Raw genomic sequence first — 20706 nt, 5'->3', positions numbered from 1 at the left:
GAAAGTGAGAGCAGAGGAGAGAAAGAAGTGGTGGAGTGGGAGAGCGGAGGAAGAGGCCGGGTTGCAGGCACTCTTGACTCTTCTCCTCACAGGCATGCAGATTTAAATGGAGGTCTAGCTCCCGGCGCTAGACACTAACGCCCCCATCCACTGTGAGCTAAACTAAATGTTTTCGCCTTCTGCGCCCGGGAGAGATAGGAGGATTTGAAGGAGAGGCAGAGGAAGGGGGGAGAAAGAGGAGGCGTGCAGGTAAGATAGTTTCCTTCGGGGATTTGGATAATGATGTTGGTGATTAGGATGTTTGTTATTATGTTGGCAATGTTTGTGTGAACACCCACCAAAATATATATCTATATAAATAAATAAGCCACAATACACAACAGCACACTGCAGCACAGCAAACAATGATTAGGTGTGGATTCTCAAGGCGTGCATAATGCGAATTTGTAAAGTTTCAACAATGAAATGCGTCATAAATGGGACTAAACATTAAAGAATATAAACACATACTGCACAAATGCATGCATAAGTAATGGTCACAAAGCACAGAGCGTGCAAACGTACTCAACCACAGACACAAAACAACATGCAAACACACGCCAGCCATCATGTCCTGCAGAGATTTAAAGCTCTCAACACGGCAAATAGCCAGATGCAGGTTTACTCTGAATTCCTCAAGAAAAATCTCATTTGTCATACTTTATTTAGTACAACTTAAGAACACTTAGAAGGATCTCCCAGTGCAGCGTGACATGTTGAGAGCCAGATCTCGACGGGATGTGCAGTTACTTTAAGTCTCCCCACTGTTCTCGCAGGCTGTGTTACGACAGAGCGAGCTTCCTCGCTGACGAGACATGCTAAGTGAGGCGCACATTACTTACTCAGGTGAGGGTTGATGGGAGCTGTGAAAGAGAAAGGCCAGGGACAGTCATTAGTACAGAGTATCTTGGCTGCCTGTCAATACGTGGAACACTTATTAAAAGGAAATGCGCAGAGACACACGCAGCTGCACGAACACTCAAACTGTTGCACTTTAAAAGGTATGTTTGGCTGATATAATGTTTGTAGGCTAATACAACACAAGCATGCACGCTGCAGCTGTTGCTATTAACCTTTTCGTCTTGCTGTCATCGACTGTTTAGGCACAGAGCTAATAAAAGTCTACATATATATAAAACTTGCACACTTTGCTCGGTGTTCTGCTGTCATTAAACAAAATGAAAGAGGCCCGTGGGAAGGCTGGAAATATTGTCCTGTGATATTAAAACACTGGAAGCATATTAGAGTGCGCACGCTCCATCTTCGTCAAGCTCGACTGCTTTCACAGAGTACAAACAAAAAGTAAACACACAGCTAAAGAGGAAGCAATCCAGGGGCACACAATGCAATGATTATTGAGCAGGCAGAAAGAGAGGTGTCTGGGATTTAAAGTGGAAAAGGTGACAGCAGTCATTCCGTGTCTGTTATCAAATGTAAAAGACAGAGGGATTAGGAAGACCAGCCTGACCACATTAATAAGCTTATAGCGAAACTGCTTATCATTATTGCCATTTACCGGCATTGCTGATGTTCTTGTTCAAGGTGACTTCCATTTAGAACACTAAGCCCATTTTATACTTCCATTTAGAAGCCAATAAATCATAAAAATGAGTAATTATCACAAGCAGTTGTCTGCTAATCACTTTTCTGTAACATCCTTGATTCTTTCTGTGTTTTCAACGCCGCCATTATGGAAACCTTTCCATCAAACACCTGATGACTCGAATCCAGTGAAATGCATGCAAGACTTCTTTTGCATTCTGTCCTCCTAAGCGTGGTTCAATGCTTCCCTCATTGATAATTTAAGAGGCTACCGCCGCAGCAAACACAGAAAGGTCAAGGGTATCACACGGAGTTGCAACAAGCCAGTTAGTCGGCACTTCACTTTTTGCAGAGTAAATACCATTTAACCTGTCAAGAAGATTCATGGGCATTTTCATGATCGATTGCTGACCGGCTGAATAGATGCGATACATCAGCTTTACCACAAAACTATGTTGCTGCGTGATTTATGAAACCTTGCTGTTCATGGGGGGAATTGATTTTAATCCAGCCAATTAAAGTGAGTAATAACAAATCATTCCTATAAAGGAAAACATGTACTGAAGACTGCAGAAGTGCTGCAGGGACAGAGGTATTGGCCTTTTTAAAAACAGAAATGCAAGTAGTGATTTCTGTTTACTGCTGTGTGGTTCATGGAAATGCGTGTCCACTGGCTCACTTGCAGTGTGGAGAAAAAGAAATAAGCACGCACACGCACACGCACACGCACACACACACACACACACACACACACACACACACACACACTGAGGGAAAGAGAGAGAGAGAACAAACCATTGCATTTCCAATTAAATCATATAAAACATTCAGTGAGCTGCAACGCTGCAGCTGAAGCCTCACCATGAGGGGGGCACGAGTGCGGAAAGAACAGACTGTACACCCTCAGCGCTTAAAAGCTGTAATAATCTTTTATGTTACCGATTGTGAAAATACCCGCATCCCAACACTCTGTATGCTTCCCGCCGAATCTCGACTGGACTGCACAGAGTGCCACTGGTGCAATGAAAGAGTCTGCAGAGAGGGAGGAAATCATTGGGGCTGTTGCAGAGAAAATGTTTTAAATGACAACTTACAGCCTCAGGGCTGTGAAAGGGATGGCGAGTTTTCTGACAAAACTCTATTCTTTCAGCCCACCTCCTGCTTGCAGGCTCCTTCCCTCGCAACCCCCCCCCCATTTCCTGCAACTCATCCCCTCCCCAGTCCTTCCTGCTGTTGTCGCCCCCCATCCCCGTCTTCCAAGACCCTGGTTATGAAAATATGTTTCGTTGTCAGTTTTTTTTTTTACCTGCAGCTTCCCCAGGCTGACTCATGGTGCCTTCGCCCAGATGAATGTGTCTGCTCAAGCAATGTCTCTACCCCCACTGAGGAAATCAAGCTGAGCACAGAGCAGGCCCACGGGCTACTTTACTACTGCTGTGTGCACACACACACACCCTCTAAAACACACACACACACATGCACAGATAATTCAACTTTCAATTTAGATGGCTGTACTGGATATGGGTAAACAAACAGGAAATAAAATGAAGACTGAAATCTATTGTGAACTTGACGATTTAAAAAAGTATTCTTTCAAAAATGTTACAGCTCCTGTCTTTGAGTACTTTTATTGCTCATGAAAACACGAGTGGAGCTCAAACAAACTCTCCTCGCAATGCATGTTGTTAAAGCGTAAGTGTGAAAAACCCTCAAGCAAACCGCAAAGACTTTAAAAAATATCTTTCTTAATGCTGCAGCACTCTGCTTTCCCCTCCAGCTAAAAAAGCCTCAAATAATGATGGAGGATGAAATGTAATTTTGATAGTTCTCAAGATAAACAGTCCCAGTTGATGCCGCGAAGTGAAGTTTTCGATGCAGGTCTTTGAAAACTTCTGTTATGACAGGTCATGTCCTTAACCCACGCATTAGGTGCATGTCTGACTCCCAGTTCCTACTTTTCCAACTGAGAGGACAAAACAAACTGCTGCTTGATGCATGAGTACCTTCCATCCAAATTGCCTAATTTTGACTGAAATACAAAGTGAGCTCATTGACCGCCAAAGGACAGCGGCCCGTAGAGGCTGTTCCGGATACAAACACTGACTTCATCTTGGCAGGATTCCCTGCCCACTGGCTTGCGGCTGTATTACAAAGCAGCAGACAATTCCATGGCTGCAGCCAAGCGTCCTCATAGACAACAGCAGCTCAGCTTCTTTCTTTTTTTTTTTACTGACCTCATATAATCCCCGCTGTCCAAGACTCCCATCCATCATGTTTAGGGGGTCTGGGTGGGTGCCATGACGCTCTGAGAAAGCCCTGTCACGGCTTCACAGCTCCAACCATCAGTTGGAATAATAACAGCGTGGGCAAATGTAATTCGGCAATCTTCCCTCATGTCTCCCTGACAAAAATAACACAAGCGACATCACACTATTGTGTCCTTCGATCAAATCTTTGCTCCCGAACAGAGGATGTAAGTATTCTGCACTGCTCCTGCAGTAACATACACAGACCCACGGACAGAGCCAACCCATGCCAAATAATTCACTATGTGTTATCCTGCTCTTGCATCAGAGTGCGTATGATTCCTTAACGGACTTCCACAAGGATCAGCTTAACTGTGGTTTAATAGTAAGCAGAGGATTGACACAAGAAAAATGTGCAGAAAAACAGCAAAGTGTTTTTTTTCTTTGAGAGAGTTAGATCAGAAGATTGATACCGCTGCCATGACTATCCTTTAAACATGATGCTGGGGGCAGCAGCTGGTTAGCTTAGCACAAACACTGGAAACAGGGGGAAACAGCTAGCCTGGGAGCAGTAACCTCTTCTGTGCTAAGTTTAAGATAACTGACTGGAGCCTTAGTTTAACGCATGAGTTGTATTGATCTCCAACTCCCTGCCGCAAAGTGTATTCGATAGTTGAACTATCTAACTACTACTACTCGTTTTTATGAAACATTTTTAACGATAGTACTCTGGAATAAATACACAAAAATACAGTCAGATAGCAGCTGCACAATCTCTTGTAGACTACTAAGCCTTGAAAAGTGGTTCTGTGATGAGGATGATGATGCAATTACTAAATATTTACCTCATTGCATCATCATATATTTTTCTTAGGATATTTTAAGGAAATATTGGCCACCCTCAGAAAGCCTATGTTGCAAGCTCGAGGCCCATGTATTAAAAAAGACAAACAAAAATAATACTTTCAGAGACCACCTTTCACTGAGTTCTGAGGTAAACACAGGGTTGAGACCAGGACTGAACAAAAGCTCAGCCAGGGATTACAGTGAACCACCACAGCCCGAAACGATAACACCCCAACACCTCAGCTGAGGCAGGAGACAGAACTCATCAGAAGCAGAAAGCTGTATTTAATGTAAGATTTAGTGGGTTTTTGACTTTAGGATAGACATCTTACTGTTTATGTCACTATGAGCTGCATAAAAATGGAAAATTAAGAAATAGCAGCAGTGTTATACCGTGCCACTGTGAGGGTTGACAGAAGGTTTGTACATTAAATCCTTCATCTTGGAGAAAACCAGAGAGAGAGAGGAGCGTTATGAGGAACATCAAACAGATGCCGAGTTTGTCACTGCAGCAAAATTTAAAAGAGCGTCTTTGGAGCTTGGTGACACAACCATCCTTCATCCTACAGCTGGGGACATTCTAACCGCTTTTGGGTTTTCTTGCCAACTCACAGAAAAGCTGCTACCATCGGCTTTATGTGCATCAGAAGGATCGCTTGGCCTACTGGGCAATGATGAGCAAACTTGCTTATAGAGTTTAGAGGTCTTGTGTTACAACTGCAGAGTAGAACAGCAATGAGGAGGCTAATAGTCATATTTCTTTGCTTTGCTGTTTGTTTCCATACAAACAGCTCTAGTGAAATATAGGAAGCAGCATGTACACCAATAACAATCATAATTATCATTATCATTAGAATTATTATTATTGTGCTGGGATGAAGGGCTTGTGCAGTGAGAGAGAAAAACACTATATGGACACGAACCCTGAGGCTACTGCTTCGAAATCAAAGAATAGATTACATTTATTAGTCAGAGCACTCACTTAAGCACGCAGCACTGGCAGAGCATTAAATATTTTTGAATTTCGAATGATTCTCTGTCAAAATCAGCAGGGAGAGGCGCATTGAAACAGCTGTTCGAGGCGCTCTCTCTCTCTCTCTGTCAGTGCTGACTCCAAACCTGCATGTGTTTTTGGTTGCTGGAGGAAACCAAAGCAAGGACGGGGTAATGCACAGTATTTTGTCACTTTCTGAACTACTCTCTTTGATTCAACATTTCAAGATCCAAAGGTATTATTTGTCACATGCTCACTCAATAGAAAACCTACTGGGTATTAAACAATGATTAGTAGAATATGAGAGTGAGAGTAAATAAACAAGTGCACACGTACATATGTCCCAGTTGCAAGGCAAACTACACACTAAAAATGCGCACACACACTTAAATTGTCAGTTGGTGCTGTAGCTTTCCCTTTTTTCCCTTTGTGCATTGCATGTGGGAGAATGGCATTCATCAACAGCACACGCAAAAATCAAGGCTCCTTAGCATTCATACTAACTGTTTCCAGTAGACTAATTTACAGCCTACAAACTCAAAACTTTGTAGTACCGATTCAGGGCGCAGGTAAAGAAATTGAGCTTTCCATTAGTTCAGACAGTGCACTTAAGTTGGGCTTGCATTAGCTGACTGCTGCTTTAGTCATGCTTCACAATCACTGGCCCCTTCACCAGCTGCTTGGCCATCAGCTGACTAGTAGCATCCAATCGTATTCACTCAGGTGTACAGTGCTGCCATTATAATATTACACTTCTCACTATTATTCTGCTCAGTCCAACAGCGTCTGTGGCTGCAGCTCCCTCCACAGCCTCCACCTCCTGTTCTTTTGGTGTTGATTTAACAAAGAGATAATGTTTGTGTGTGTGTGTGTTCATTAAGGGTGGATTAGTTCTCCCAGCAGAGCTGCTTCAAACAACAGAGTGTTTGCTGCAAAATTCACCTGTATAACCATTTACTTTAAAGCATCTTCGATGTAATCTGCATTCTTTGATTCTTCGATCTCTTCCAAGAAAATACTATATTATATTTATTATATGATAAATAAACCAATATTATATTGTATTCATATAACCAGAGACAGAACGAGGAATAAGGAATTATAACTACGTATCACATAATTAAGAAAGTCACACACATTCATTTCATCATTGTGCTAAATCTGTTGTGCAGACAGGTCCAGTGAGAGTGAAGGGGAAGTGATAATAGAGATGATCATGACTGCATTGCACATGTCAGTCAGGAAGTCTTATGTGATGCGTTCGCCGAGCAGAGCGGATTCTGCTCAGTCCTACATTCGGCTGCTACAGTGGCGCTAGGCTGTGCGTGGGAGAACACAGCAGCCCTAGAGTAATAATTAGTCCAGTCTCTTGTTGGGCAGCTGATTCACACATCAGCATTGGCTCACTTCTTTCCTTTCTCCTCTATTTTATTTATTTATTTATTTTACTTTGTTCCTCTGAATCTTCTTTTTTTCCTCAGTCCCAACTTGGCTGCCTCCATCTCTCCTCCTGTGCCTCCCTCTGTCTTAATTAGCCCCAATTCTCTTCACTTCACTTTGATTGGATTCAATTTGATTCAATTCAGCAGAATTCAATTCAAGGTTTAGCAGAGACCACACAAGATTACAGACTAACCTCAAACCTAACAGCAGAAAAAGTTTAACCGTCTCTCTCTCTCTCTCTTTCCTGATTCTCTTTTCAGCCATGATGAGCTGCAGTGAAACTGAATAATTCACAAGTGCAGCAGCACCACTCAGGAAGACCTCAGCAGTCAGTGATAGACAGGAAACAGTCTGGGCGGTTTGTCTCTGAAAATGCACATCTCAAGTACCTGTGCATCTGTTCACTGCCACTGCTGTGGATACCAGTGTAGCTTTTGCATTTCAGCCAGTCTGTTGTCCCACAGGCTGCAGGATGCGCCTCCATTTTCAAACTGCTTTTTCGTTCTGGAGAGAAATACATTGAGGTGTGATGTTTTCTTGCTGGGCTGACCAGGTTGGTGTGTGCCACACCGAACTGTACACATCATCTTCACGATGCCCTTCTGGCTGCTACTCTATTACGAGAGTCCTGATTCAAAATCTACACCTAAATGAAACAATATGGCAGCACATGAACACGTTATTGTCCCTCTGTTTCTCCAGTAAGACACGGCGAGCTTTTATTTTGTTAGAGGGGCCACGAGGTGCTCGGCAAGGCCGTGGACCTCTCAAAATATTTGCTATATAAAATTGAAAAAGCTATTTGTTGCATGAAAAACATCCCAGGAGACAAATCACATCCTCTGGCAAAAAGATGAGAAGGAATCCCACACAAAAAGTACATTGTTTGAGGGGAAAATGACTAAAGCAAAACATGACTCATCTTTGACCAGCTCTGTGTGGTCTTATGATCCAAACTACATGTTTGAGTCATCTGATGTCTTTGATGTCACGATGATCTGTCATGCACAGAAACAAGTCAGCGTTCGCCCCAGTCCAGGACAGACCCGGCTCGAGCAATAAAGGTCATGAGGAGATTATTAGTCAGTTGATCAGCATTCATTCAAACCGGCGAAGAAGCAAAACAAGCTGATTTCAAGCTGTCTTCTGATGACTGCATGAGTTAAGATGCAATTCAAATTATTTTAATGAGTTTACTTCTTACTGGTCCTTCCTCATACATATCATAAATAAAACATCATCATCATCATCATCATGATTGCAATGAGGTAATTCCAGAGTGAACTTTTGATATCCAATGAACACGCGTCATGATGCAGCAGAAAAAACTTGAGCTGGAGTTCATTTTAAAGCACGTCTGAGTTAGCTGAAGGATAACATTACCAGCTGTAGCCATAATTCTTCCACCTGTGCAACATCATGTGTCAGCAGAAGACTGAAATGAATATGGCCCTGCTGTCTCTCCCTTACATATTTTCCAAATGTTAAAATTGCGCAGGCAGTGCAGACTGATCACTGTCTTAAAAACAAGACATTCCTAGAGTTAGCATACAGTACTCACCGCTGTAAGTGACAATCCGGATGGTGGAGTCGCCCTCTCCGAAACGTGTGATGGGGGTGAGGCGCACCTCGTACGATTCAGGCTTTATGAGCTCAGTCAGGTTGTGCGTCATGAGCTCTCCTTTGTTGATTGTTACATCCACGGGGATCTCCTGCTCCCACCAGCGCTGCAACCCCATCTGGATTGGAGAGGAACCACAAGAGGTTCAGATTAGTCCTCAGAAGTTCTGTTTCTGTACTAACATGCACAAACACACAGGCGTTTCATACATAACTGACTTCCAAAAAAGCATTTGGACCATCAACCACAGTCTGATACTGATACTGTTTCGCTCTTGTTCAGCGCTCTATTCAGCGTCATCTTCTATGAACACCGACTGTACGTTACCTGCCAAGCACCAAATGACAGACACAGCTAAGGAATAGCTGGTGAACACAGTGAAGCACTTAGCTGCTACAGAGCCTGATATTTCCCCTAGGAGTTAGTGGAGACCGGAAACAGAGCTAAAAGGAGAGGGAATATTTGATATATAGGATGCAGCATGTCACACAGTCACCTGAACTCCTGTGTCTTTGCTCATTATAACAATCTGCAAACAGGTGCCAAGACAGCTTACATTCTTCTAACATTGGATCGTGACAATTAAATCTGTTGAGATTCTTTAAATTTCCATTTTCATCCTTAACATGTTTAAGTTGTGTGTGATTTAATGTCTTAACTAAACTAGAATACAAACCACAAGGCCCTAGAGATTTTGCATGTACTATCACCACAACAGGAGAGTGTGTACATTACAGAGGACATTCTTCAGGAGAGTCTGCTCCTGGGAACATATTGATCACATGACCACAGCAGAAGCGTATTCCCTTCACCATCAGTGCAGGATGTTCTGTCTCATTCGCCAATTAACCTTGTCTATAGGAATTTGTATGATCCTCCAGCATTAAATGCTACACAACAAAAACATTTTTTTCTGTGTAAGCTGTTGACAGCTAGCTGCTCATTAGCCACATTTACTTTCAAAGCAGCTCCCAGCCTCTGAATTCAAAGACTCCTATTAGCAAGCAGCAGAGACATTCTTGTATTTGCTGAGAGAAAAATCCCTGATAAATGTTTCACATTAAAGATATGCCTCAGTCAGCATTACTGTCCTCGCAATAGACGTGTCTTATTAGTACAGTAAGAACAACATCTTTGTGTTCTGTACATTATTGCCTTCAAGTTTTTTCTTTAATCGTACTCTACACCGCTTTGCTATCACTTTCTATAGGGCCCTTGGATTGACAGGAATTTTGTATCTCGTCTTTGCACAATGCAGAGCACGCAAGCGAGCCTGTCTTTAGGTGACTAAGCTCAGGTATCGCGCAAAAATTAGCTCATGCTTTTCATGTCTTGTGATACAATACAGCCCCTCGGAAATTCAAAGAAACAAAGTGAGGGCTTGTTGCTGCATTTGCTGGGGGCAAAAGAGAAGAGAAGTAGGGTACATTTTATCCTTGAGAATCAGTTTAAGGGGAAGAGCGGCACAAAGACAAGTTACAGCTTCTGCATCACAATTAGTGACTTTACATGCCCTTCTCAGTCAGAGGAAAAGAGGAAGTGTGTTACTAGCAGGAGAGACAGAGATAGAGTGACTGAAGGTGTGGTAGCAGTGAAGCAGAGTCAGTGTGTGTGTGTGTACAATACCAATTAAGCAATTACTTAGAGCCTCGATGATCCACAATTAAGGGGTGCAAGTTTTCATCACCATTAGTTTGCAGGTAAATAGTGTTTTGTCTGCCACTGGTAATTGCAGATGAAGCACTTGTCCCTACCTATTCTTTGAATTTTTTTTTTTTTTGCTGTCCTCTAAAGTACAGAAGGCATGGCAGTTAATTGCCATAAATTACACAGTGTTGGTCTCTAAGTATATGTATGTGTGTTTGAAGACTGAGAAAAAAGGAGGATGTATTATTGTGCTTGATATTTTCTATGAGAAAACAACCTTTCCACGCAAACCGTGACAAAAAAGTAAACCTGCTGTTTCCAGCTAGAGATACACAGATGGATTAGAAATGACACATCCTGTTTTACTCGTACTTGGCTGATTAATGTCTGTGGATTGGGTGTGAGGGGTTTGCAGATGCCAAAGGGAGGGGCTACCTGTCTGTGGCAGCAGCGATAGGCAGCTGCAAGAATAAGTTATTTATACACATGACAAACTACATCATACATTATACCTTAGCAGTGGTGCTAATGCACATGTGTGCATTGAAACAACTTATGCTGATCCATCAATTTGATTTTGTATCCACACACATTATCCGGATAAGGAAAATCACATGTTAATGCAAGCAGTAAAGGAATTGTGGTCCGATTGTGACGGGATCTGCCTGACCACACGTGGAGATGGTCTGGCTCACACTGTGTTCAGATCTTAGGCAGGTGTGAAGGCAATATATACAACATACTTGTATCTATGCACAACATGACACACACATATTGGTTTTAGCTAACATAAAATATAGGTTGTTTATATTTAGACAGCGAGCAAGCGAGAAGGTTGACAGAGACACCTATACTTAGCAATTTGATGTCTGTTCTGTGCTACGAAAGCATCAAAAGGTGTCTTATTCAACAGAACTGCGTGAAAAATACAGGTGGGAAATGAATGATATACAGTAGGAAATAACTGTGTGCAAGACGGTGTGCTTTGCACTCATCTGTGGACCTGTGATCTGCTGTTTACAAGGCAAATAATTTATCTCGTCACAGAGTAGCCTACATGCCAGTACAGCAACACGCTGGGACAAACTGACACTGTATAATACTTGCTGAATTTATAAGACGGAACGATAAATAAAGAAAGTTTATAAAGTTTCCCCCGAACTCAACATGTCACCAAACTCAGTGGAGGTTTTGCTCTGGAGGATCCAAACTTATTGAGGATAATGACAATGAAAAAAAAAAACAAAAACAAAAAAAAAACCCCAGGTTAAACACAAAGGCAAGATCAGATTGTTAATTATCCGGATAATTTATGTACAGGTTAATACAAAGTGTAAATGGAGTGTAATTGGCCATAAGCTGTTTTTGCATGTGGCTACCAGTGTGTAGAACATCTAACACACCTGTCAAAGAATATTTTTTTTTCAGGTGTTAGAAAGAGAAAATATTTGCACACTTTATTTTATCTTTAGTGGAGGAAATTAAACATACCTACAAACCAACCTACATATACAGCAGTCTTGTCGTACCTACAACATTCCCAACCAAGGTTATCTCCTCTGAAAATCAGCCACAAAACACATGAAATCTCACCCACGTGCATTTTCTGGCTTTTGTATTGCTGCGCATTTGCTTTATTTTGATTTCCTCCTACATCTGAACCCATTCCACATCATTAAATCTAGTTATGTCCCCTTTATGGAGCATAGCATTCAGGCGGAGCGCTGATGCTGCACTAGTTGACTTGCACCAGCTGCATCATTCATTTTCTATAAATGCTCAATTCTTTGAAGCATCTGGAACTGAAATTCACTGGTTGTCATTAGTTTGTATTATATATTCCGTATTCACAGATTTACATTGTAGAAAACTGTAGCTAAAACATAAATTTGAGACCTTTATGAAATGTGGATCAAATATTTGTCGGTGGCCTAGTTAAGCTCTGACAAAACAAGCACTGCGTGGGTCTACATGTTCACTTTACATCTAATATTTGGGTGTCATTACTTTCTAAAATGAATAGAATAAAATGCAATTAATTGATCAATATTCTTAGAACTCTCGTGTAATAGAAAGCCCGGTGCAGGTCTCAGAAAAAAATCTTTTCAAATGGATTTGATGGCAGATTGTAACAGGAGTGCCCTGTTAATTTACTTTGAGAATGAGAACGTCTTGGGGTTTGTGTCCTACCTCATTATTGTTCCCAAGTTCCCACAGCACGCCACATTCTTTGCATATGTTAAGGTGGTTGTATAATACTGTGAGCATAAATAAAAGTATTAAAATATATATGTGTGTAGCTGTGCATCACTTCGGAGACGTGTGCCCAATTTAAAGACATTCAATTAGCAAGTGAATGTCTAACAGGGGACTGGTGTGTGTGTTTGTGTGTGTGTGTGTGTGTTTGTGTGTGTGTGTGTGTGTGTGTCCCAAAGCTCCAGGCAGACAGAGGCCTTAAAGGAACTGTGCTTCAATGTGCAAATCAAATCAAACTTGAGATGTTGATTGAGAAAAACATTCAACTTTTCAGACATTTTGAATCATACACATATTTACTGGCTTATGGATTTTGCACCTTTGTTTTGATTCCCATTAATGTTCACTGAATCACAGCGTCTGCGCTCAATTAAGGATTCTGTTTACATCCCATTACTTTTCATTCTCCACGTTTTCCCCACAGAGGCAGAGTGCTATATTGATTTAATTTCTTTTGATTGTGGCAGCAGTTCATGCGGTTTTTACGGCAACTTTAAAAGACAACAGGATTGATCAAAGCAATTGCAGGAGCCAAAGGAAACACGGGAGTAATCACGCTGATGGTGTAATGTTTGACGTGCGTTGATCTACTGTAGATTGCCGGCATGTAATTAGTATGGGTCCTATTGATCTGCTTGTGCACCCTGACTTGACAGATCAATTGGAAAGACAAAAGAGGAGGGGGAGGAGGAGAAGAGGAAGGAAGAGAGTGAAGAAGCAGTTCCAAGATGGCACGATGGAGATTGAAAGTTATCCTATAGGGGCTGGAGATGGGCAAACAAGCCCTTGGACAGCAGAGAAGGCTTTGAAGTAGCTGGGTATCAAAACAAGGGCAGATGTCACACCTTCTCATTGCATCCCTGACAGGAGCGGTGATTTGTGTTTTGTGATTCTCGTCCATGCATGCCTTTCAGCGAGAGCTTCATTCCCACTTCCCCTTCAGCCAGACTGTCTCTCACGAGGGCACTGGACGATAACACAAAGCAATCCATTACAGAGGCATGAGGTCCACCAGCTCTAAGTATTAATTCAGAAGCAGCGAGAGAAAATGATAATTCCAAGGGAATGGCAGGGGAGCTGCTGCTGGATCTATAAATAGATCGAGGTGGTGTAGTCCACGTGCCGAAGCCTTTCTTTACTGCACCACTCTTCCACAGTCTGTCCGGAGGTATCTCTGAATTTATTTATTTACAAAAGGAGCCTTTCCTCCTACTCATTTATCTCCTCTTCTCTCTCATTCCTTGTTCGCTGCCTTGACTTTGATTTTTGACTCTCTCTGGTTTCAACTCGTCCTCAACAGAAGACTTCTGAAAAGATCTTATTATCAGTCTAAATCAATACTCAAAGCTCAGATTCAGTCAATCACAGAGGGTACACTGTATACTACAGTAAATCCTGTGAAAAAGTCTGTGAATTTTCCCTACAGCAAAGAATCTCTTTCATCTATGACAGGGAGGATAGGTTGTTATGCCTCGCAGGAAGGAAATAATGGTCACAAAATGTACCCTCTCGAGATATCAAGGCAAGCAGGTGGAAAGAAATTAATTTGCCCAAACAATGATTGTCTGCATAAATACACTGGGGAAGTGTTGTTCTCTTTTCAATAAACAAATGCAGAAAAGGTTGAAATGTTAATGCGACTTCTGAATTGCTGCGGGTTCGTTCAAGCACAGATGCAGACGTAATAATCTGCTTAAAAAAAAAAAAAAAAAAAAAAACTGCATGCAGGACCAGCTGAAAATAGGAAAAGCAAATGTATATTCCTGGCAAGTTTTCAGACAAACGCCTGGCAAGCGCAAACACGGGGCCCTGCAAGCACAACATCATTTATTACCAAACAGACCAACTGAGATAGTTGACAGGAAAATCATTGGGCTACACAAATATAACTGGTTTAGAATGTGTTTTCAAGCTTCAATTCCTTGAGGGTGTAGTGTGAAACAAACATGAAATTATATTATTCATTGCAAACACATCTGTCAGGGTATGCTCGCTAATTCTGAGCAGAACTGAGATGGATTTAGCATTGCAGCATGTTCTTCTTCTTTTTTTTTTTAAATATATGGTGGGGTTTTTTTCTCCCAAATGGCTGCTCGGCGCTGCAGTGCAAAAGCAACGTTAACTTGATATCCGTGGAGCTAGTTCACCGTTTCTAACTTTATGTAAATTGAAGGTGGTGCCACACCTGCTGCTGTAAATAAAGAGCAAAAAGACGAAATGTGCTCCACAGTGCCATGGGGAGAAAGAGAGATGGAGGGAGGGAGAGAGATAGGTATACATAGATTGCCAAAGAGAGAAAATGTAACCACGCCATCCATCAATGCTGCAAGCCTGTCATCTGTGGAGTTTACTTGAGAAGCAGGGAAAACAGGAGCAACGCTTGCTCTTTCTCTCTGCGGGGTTCCCTTCCACTCCTCTGACTGAGCTTCTGATGGAGAGCGAAAAACAGAAGCAATTCGTGGAAACCACAGAACTCATTGAAACGACTGCCCCTGACAGGTTCTTAGTCATCCTGCCTGGCCCTCAGAGGCTCATTCACATCCTCAAAAACTGCAGAATCAGACAGACAATGAATCGAAGGCGCAAGATTTGGTGCTCTCGAATGGAGGACAAGCTGTGCAAACACTTCTATCATATGCTTAAAGTGGCAATAAAAAAGGCTTTTGTCGTCCCATGGCACAAAATGACTTTAATTCATTTGAGAAGGGTTGAAAAGAGGCTGACCAATGCCAGTGAGTCAGTTGCTGTATCAGGAGCCAACTTTTCAGGATTTAAACACTCACGTTAACAAAACGGTAACAAAAGAGCTCTGTGGGACTGAATAACACGTCTGAGTTGAGCGATGCATCAATTGGTTAAACAGAGAAGAAAATAAATTGGACAACTCTCAGTCATCCCACCTGTCTGATGCCTAGTCTGTAGGCGACGATTCGGTCCACAGCGTTGGGGTTCATCTGGGTCCACTGGAGCTTGAAGCCATAGACTCTGGGCCTGTTCTGCCACAGAGGGCTGTAGGTGTCATAGTAGAACTCTGGAGGGTAGGCCTTGCCTGGAGAGAAAGCACATCAAAATACATTTAAAATGAAAGACCACAACATTTACAGACTATATGGTGGAATTTAAGGGTGCCTGCAACTCAGGCCTACCAGACGATATTAAAGAATACTATTATTAAAAATTGAATGATCCAAATCGATCCTAGCCCCGATGACATCATCAGGGTTATGGCGTTAAAGGCGGTGACAGAGCCCAGCAGGTGTGCTTTCATACACAACGTTATGCAGCGTGTTCATTCTGTGGCAGCTGATCATAACTGGTCAAAACACATTTGTTTGAACAATTATTTCAAGCTAAATGGAGCTATTTGTGGCATTTGCCATAAAATTTGGCGGACGATAATCTGGTGCAGATTGAATTTATCGTCCCATAAGGAACACCACCATAGGCCAAAATTCATTAGTCACATATTAAGTTATAGCAATTATTTGATTTGTTCATTCATAGGTGTTCAAGGATGAAAAAGCTGTTATTTGCTGGTAAACTGTCTGTCTGAAGTGATAATAACAATCAAGTATAACAATCAATTAAAACTCATTGAGGTGTTACAGGGCTAAGCTCCAGATCTCCACTAACTCTGGAACAGCACCCGCAGATAGATATACAATAGCTTTTACAGGCTGAGTAGTACCTGCCACTATGAGTGTCCTGATCTTGATATGTAAAATCGATGAAGTGTCTTTGTGTTATTGGTGAAAACCTCGTTGAATGAAGAACATACTGAGCAGACATAAACATCTTTTCTAAACAGCAGCAGTTGAGCGTGTTTAGCAACATTAACGCTTTCACCTTGGAGCTGGATTATCTCGAACACGCTTAGACAAACGTGTCAGACTTGACATGCACAACACACTAAGCCGCACCGTGGAATCTTTCTGTAAGTGAAGAACTAAAAATAATACTCAACACAAAGACAAAATTGTGCTGCTGTGAAGACTTACAGCCCCATGAGAGCACTGCCAATGTCTCACAGTATCTCCAGCATGGCACCAGCATGGCATGAACTATATGGCAGGTTTGGAAAAAAAATGCTGCTCTTAAAGCATTTGGTTGGTTTTACAGTGAGTAAGTGTGAATGTAATTGGTAAACAAATGGCAAAAAGTATTTGTTTTTATTCTGACGTGTCAGTGCATATTACGGGTCTATAACCACTTAGTGAAGTAGAAGTGAACTGTAACTGCGTGCTTGCACCTTGCTGACTGCAGCACACAGCGCAGGCCTCCTTTTATACTGGAACACAAACGTAAATGTTTCATTTGTTAACACAGTGAGACTTCTTTAAAGCCAAAAAGAGACGAATAGCTGAATTAGCATGACACAGATGCACAGTGTCTTTCATCCTCACTATATTCGTTTGTTCTATTTTTATCCCCTCTGTATGATATTCCTTGTTGCTCCTATGACGAAATTTTTCCTCAAGGATCATTAAAGTTTCATATTCTCCTGCGTGATATGGAGTTCTTTGTGGCGTTGAATCAAAGCGTGCACCAGATTGTAGCATGTATGAACGTGACTACATCTAAAAGTGTTCTACTCATGCAATGGCAGATCAACCCAGAGTGCCAGATACCTGTACACTAAAATCACCTCCTCCGTAAAAATAATTTCATGTAGCTGGATCCGGACTTCCACAGAGATCCTCTCAAAGCTTTGCTTTCAGTAACGCTGTTTGCTTTGTTGGAATCTGTGAGGATTTATTTTTCTACAGCGATTGTGGCATGAACTGAATGAATCTTTCAAGCTTTCAGCTTTCCAGTCACAGTCTGCAAGCCGATTTTTAAAGTAGGAGCTCCCAGAACATTGTATTTTAATCAAGATCTAGGAACAAGCTTACAGGACGACCTTCCTGGCAGAGAATAGTAATTCACCCTCTGTCCCTCTGCTATTTGGGCTTGTTAGTGAAAGATGACAATGCCCAAGGTAGATGAGGTTTAATAGCAATGGAAAAGACAGTAGATGAGCCATTGTTAGCCCAAACAAAAGCAGCATTGGGATTTGATGTGGAACTGCAGCAAGTATGTATGTCAGCAACTGGATAAACCTGTCAAGTTAGTTTATGTTATTGATGAATTATAAGGGCGTTTTTTTTCCTAAACAGTTTGAGTGGCCCCCGGGGTCCCTCCCTGTGGGCTCCTCAGTGTGAGCAGATCCTTGAACCATTTTGTTTCCTTCAATTTGATTCTACATATGACACTCAGGGGAGGAAATAAACTGAGAGTTACTGAAGGTCATAAGTTCAAAGGATTATATGCCTGGTTTTAATTCCCTGCTAACAGTAGGCTAATGGCTCTCAATCTGCAGATGGATTCAAATATTATCATTATTGAAATGATTAGAAACAAGGATAGGATGTGTCAAACCAGCATTTCAGGCTGACACATTCTGAAGGGAAATCAATTCATCTGACACGTGTGCAATTGACCAATAACAAACCGTCTACACAGGGCTGATACTGGAGGGAAATGGGAGCTGGAGGATAGAAAAATGAGCAAGCATAACTCATCAAGGCTTATTAGCTTTGTTGCAGCATCCAATTTTATTTGAGCATAAATTGCTCCACAAAAAGGGAACAGTTTGCAGACAGTTATGAGACTGGAATCAATGGTGCAAATGTGTCTTTTGACACAGCAAACGCACTGTGCTGTTAGTTAGCAAGCTGTTTAAGCTTGCAAAACTCAGAGTGTAAGAGTACTTTTCCACTCTCACTCACCTTGCCAGCCACGACCACCTGCCCACTCACCTGATCCTCACCTGATTCTCATTACCAGTCAGCCCAGTATTTAAGCTGCTCTCCAACACTCACTCGTTGCCAGATTGTTCTTCGCATCGTGCAAGCGTTCATTATCAAACTGATCTCTCTTTGGACCCGCCTGCCTTGTCTTGCCCTGCATTTCCTGGATTTTTGTTTGCCTGTGATTGTTTGGTTGCCTTCACCAAACATTTCAAGTGACTTTGAATCTGTCTAAAACGACTGAACTGAGCGAGTTTCCTCTGCTTCTTTGTTGCTTTGCCGCATCAATATATTGAGAGACTATAGCTCTAAACATTGAACTACATCGCTGCTTCTCTGTCTCTGCCAAGCCTGAGATTAAAGTCAGTAAAAGCTATCTTACTGGTGGTTGTACTACATTTGGGTCCTAAGCACACTCACTACAGAGAGGTCACTCTGAGCCATGTTCTGATGTGACCAGGCCTGAATGCTGGTCATATTCCATATTTTTCTTGTTAGCAAATCCCATGAAAAGACCAAAATCATCTATGAACTGATCCTATGACAGCCTATTCCTCTGTGCCATAATCCCCCAACTATAACACAGACTGAGACACTTTCTTCACTACAGTACTTCCCCACAAAACACTATTCAGTCGTGTTCGAGCAACATTTGCAAAACACTGCAGTTTATTGTTCAGCAGATTATTATAAAGAGATCTCTGTCTTCAATAGCAATGAATGAGTTTAAGGCTGAGTGCCACAGATGGAATTACGAGGTCATTAGTATTGAGATATGGTCAAACACATTATTGGTTTCGGTCGTTCCATTAGATTTGTTGAAAATAAGACAAATATAGAATATCATCCTTTAAGGACAATTCATATGAAATTAGAAGAAGTGCAGGAGGAATCTAGTGGAGTGCTCATGCAGCTGTATAATCATGTAACATTAGCTGTAACTGATGTGAGATGCCAAGAGTATGCATTGTCTTGAGATGAAATCTATACCCCAACGAGGAAAACAATATCAGGCAAAGACTGCTGAATAGACAGAGGAAAGCATAATCAATAGCTCAAATTTTCTTTGAGTGCATTGTACAAGTAAGCCGTAAACACATGCAGTTCAGATATAATCATTCAAAGTTGGTGAGGTGCCTTTGTGGGTGAAAAAAGCCCACAATTAGCAGGTTCTTTCAGACTTTGACTGGTTTGATCAATTTTCATAATCGTCCATGAAAAGAAGTCAAAATCAACACAGAGGGCATTTTGTTCTGAATTCAGGAAAATAAATCAGGTTAATGATGTTTTGGGCAGCCTATTGCAAATCACTTGGCTTTAACATGGATGAAGCTATTTAAAATACAATATTGTAATCTGAGGGAAAGGAACACTCATTCATCAGCCAGATAAAATCATTCAGAGAGAGAGGGGAAAAAAAACAAGCAAAAGCAAGAAAAAGACTGCTAATAAGTAAACAGTGGAGTTCATCTGTAAATGTTTTTTATGTTGCGGTAAGAAATACATCTCATAAGGTTAACATGATGAAGGCTTCAGCAGTTTACCGCAAGTCGAACCTTTTCTAACTGAAGAAACTATTACACAGACTGCCTCTATGGCTCACTGAGATGTTAATGCAACCCCAAACAAATAAACACTTTTTCTAACAAAAAAAAAAAAGACAAATACTGTTTGCAGTCGACTTGGCAATGTGTCTTTGTATAGAGCCAGCTGTGTTTACAGCATACAGTACAGTAAATGTTACATAAGCCAGCCTGGCAGAGAGAGTCAGTGTGGTTCATGCAGTTCATGCTGTAGAGTAAGGCTGGTACAGAAATGAAGAGGCTGCAATTTGCAGCAGAGCAAAGGCAGGAATGGATTATTAAAGTTGTCTTTAAAGATTCCCACATGGACTTGGCGTTAGGAACACATGACAAAGAGAAATGTATTCATAAAAGCATTCATTTGTGCCTTTAGACGTCATAAAACCAATACATTCACTGAGCCTCAGTGTTTAGTATGAACCTATTACATCAATTGTGTCTCTTAAGTTTGAAAAAAATCTTTTAAAAGTACATTTCTTAGACCACACTTACGGCAAAGAATTGCTGTCTTTTATTCAAATACACAATGTAATGTAATGAAGCAAAGTGGCCTTCACTCCATTACGTTATGTGTGGTGAAGCACATTACCTAACCCACTTACACCGCTTGAAACAGATAACCCTGGGTGGGAGACATCAAACATAAAGTACAGAAGGCTTAATTGATTTTTCAAAATCCTGTTTATAACAGCAGAACCAA

The 20706-nt window shown here is 41.5% G+C and overlaps 1 protein-coding gene across 4 annotated transcripts in view; it reads right to left on the bottom strand.

Annotated features, from left to right (window-relative positions):
- LOC143335976 (MAM domain-containing glycosylphosphatidylinositol anchor protein 2) overlaps window positions 1-20706 on the bottom strand; it is a 159215-nt gene that overhangs the window by 14602 nt on the left and 123907 nt on the right. For all 4 annotated transcript variants that reach the window (XM_076755712.1, XM_076755714.1, XM_076755713.1 and 1 more), the window contains exons 11-13: window positions 15535-15683; window positions 8672-8849; window positions 882-902 (exon numbers count right to left, since the gene is read on the bottom strand). In XM_076755712.1, coding sequence (XP_076611827.1) covers window positions 882-902; window positions 8672-8849; window positions 15535-15683 — 348 coding nt within the window. The remainder of the gene's footprint in view (window positions 1-881; window positions 903-8671; window positions 8850-15534; window positions 15684-20706) is intronic.

Source organism: Chaetodon auriga, chromosome 18 (genome assembly GCF_051107435.1).
Source record: "Chaetodon auriga isolate fChaAug3 chromosome 18, fChaAug3.hap1, whole genome shotgun sequence".
Lineage (NCBI taxonomy): Eukaryota > Metazoa > Chordata > Actinopteri > Chaetodontiformes > Chaetodontidae > Chaetodon > Chaetodon auriga.
The sequence above is the reverse complement of the archived record's forward strand: the minus strand, read 5'-3'. Positions and strand labels throughout refer to the sequence as shown.